This window comes from Nannospalax galili, unplaced genomic scaffold (genome assembly GCF_000622305.1).
Source record: "Nannospalax galili isolate Female #2095 unplaced genomic scaffold, S.galili_v1.0 scaffold302, whole genome shotgun sequence".
Classification (NCBI taxonomy): domain Eukaryota; kingdom Metazoa; phylum Chordata; class Mammalia; order Rodentia; family Spalacidae; genus Nannospalax; species Nannospalax galili.
Window position 1 is genome coordinate 6,058,698 of NW_008350120.1, and position 1,996 is coordinate 6,060,693.

At 52.8% G+C, this 1,996-nt stretch overlaps 1 protein-coding gene across 1 annotated transcript; it reads right to left on the reverse strand.

Moving 5' to 3' along the window:
• Positions 1 to 818: 818 nt before the first annotated feature.
• On the reverse strand, positions 819 to 1,510 carry LOC103745379 (vascular endothelial growth factor B-like). The gene is given in 3 exon segments (XM_029570500.1): positions 819 to 1,133; positions 1,184 to 1,429; positions 1,431 to 1,510. Coding segments are annotated over 3 exon segments (507 nt in total). The 3' UTR covers positions 819 to 952.
• Positions 1,511 to 1,996: the final 486 nt, after the last annotated feature.

Consider the following 1,996-nt stretch of genomic DNA (forward strand, 5'->3'; position numbering starts at 1 on the left):
TAATGTCTGGTAACATTAGATGTTGCATATTTGGACTTTTTTGTCCTTTATATACACTGTACATTGCAAAATTAAACACAGCTATAGGGGACAATGGTCAATTTTGCATTACCAAAACCTTGAGTTAGTGTTACACCCTTTACATATATTTTTTGTTCCTTCCTCCCTTCCCAAACCAGCAAACATGTGCTGCTTGGAAGTGGTTCTATCATTCCATTTCCAAAAGACAGTATTTCACTATTAATATTAACAAAAGCCTATCTACAGTGTATTATTCACTATACCTACTTTTAACATACTTTGTGCACTTCTAAACATCTAGAAAGACTAGATGTTTCAAATAAGGACTTTTGTCCACTATATACACAGTAGTGTTGGATAAACTACACACATGTAACAATGGTTATATCTGAAAGTGTCCTCTAATAAGAGCATCTGGTCTAGGACTCTTCAGTTCTTCCAATTTATATATCATGTGATATAGGCACATGTCACATTGTTTGCAAATTCACAGCCCTTTTCAAAAGACAGCCTTCTCTGAATTTTAACACAAAGTATACAAAATGTGTTAGTTTACTAACTCTACTTTTGTCATACATTGGCAACCTCTTTAATACCTAGAGACTAGCTATCATAAAATTAGGACTCCTTTGTCCACAGTATGTACAGTATGTACAGTATAGCAAATTTAAATGAAATGCATACAACACACCGGGTGATGGGTAAACTAAACATTTCTAGGACACACTAATGAACTTTTTCAGTTTCTTCCCTTTTACCACCCCTCAATCCCGAACAAGCACAACCAGACTGAGCTCTCTAAGAGGTCTAGGTCCTTGGGGCAGCTTCTCTAGGACTGAGGTCCTGGGCTGGGGTGTTCTGGGCTCCCCTCTTTTTCCACGGGGATAGGGCCTGTGAGGGGAGTGTCTGGCTGAATCTGAAAAGCAACATGTCACTTTCGCAGCTTCCAGCACCTACAGGTGTCTTGGTTGAGATCTAAGCCCTGCCCTTGGCAACGGAGGAAGCTGCGGTGTCTACAGCAGCAGCGGCAGGTCCGGGGGTCAGGGCACTGATGGCGCTGGGTGCAGCGTGGGCAGAGGATCCTGGGGCTGGAGTGGGATGGATGATGTCAGCTGGGGAGGGTGCTCCAGGGGTGGAATCCCAGCCCGGAACAGAGCAGGGCTGGGGAGATGGTGGGGTATGGCAGCCCTGTTTGGCCAAGGACATCTCCCCCAGCTGACTGCTAGGGTACTGGATCATGAGGATCTGCATTCGGACTTGGTGCTGCCCAGTGGGTACCCATTCCAGGCGCCAGGCTTCGCAGCAGCCACCACAGCGTTGCATGGTCACACAGCTGGGCACCAGTTGTTTGGTCACACTGCCCATGAGCTCCATGCTCAGAGGCACCACCACCTCCCTGGGCTGGCAGGTCAAGCTGGGAGACAGGGGCCTGGGCACCAGCCAGCTGCAGCAGCGCAGCAAGCAGCAGGTGGCGGAGTAGGGGGCTCATGGTGCCCGCTGGGGCCGCAGTCCAGGGGCTCCCACATCGCCCTAGCCTGGCGGCGCGGGGAGCAGCGGCAGCCAGAGCCCCATGGCGCTGGCCGGGGCGTGGGGATGGGGGGATGGCTCCTCCGCAGGCCCCCTCCCGAGCCCTGGGTGCAGGCAGCGCAGCTTAGGGCCGTGGCAGTGGCCGTAGGAGCCGAGCAGGCGGGCAGGCGGTGGTGGCGGTGGTGGTGGCGGCGGTGCAGCTGGAGGGCTGCGAGTTCGAGTGCCTTATGAAGAGGTGCTCGGTGACTATCGGGCCAACTTGTTGCAGGGCTCAGTGGACGTGAGCATGGGCCACTCGAACTTCATCTCACTCGGTGCCACCTGGAGATCTTCACACCCCGGGCGGTCGCCATGGCGCGGCTGCCCCAGAGCCCGCGCAGCCCCAGCCGTGGGTTTTTTCAGTGGCCGGAGAGAGGGATGGAGAGGGGTGGGAGATACAGATAAAGGG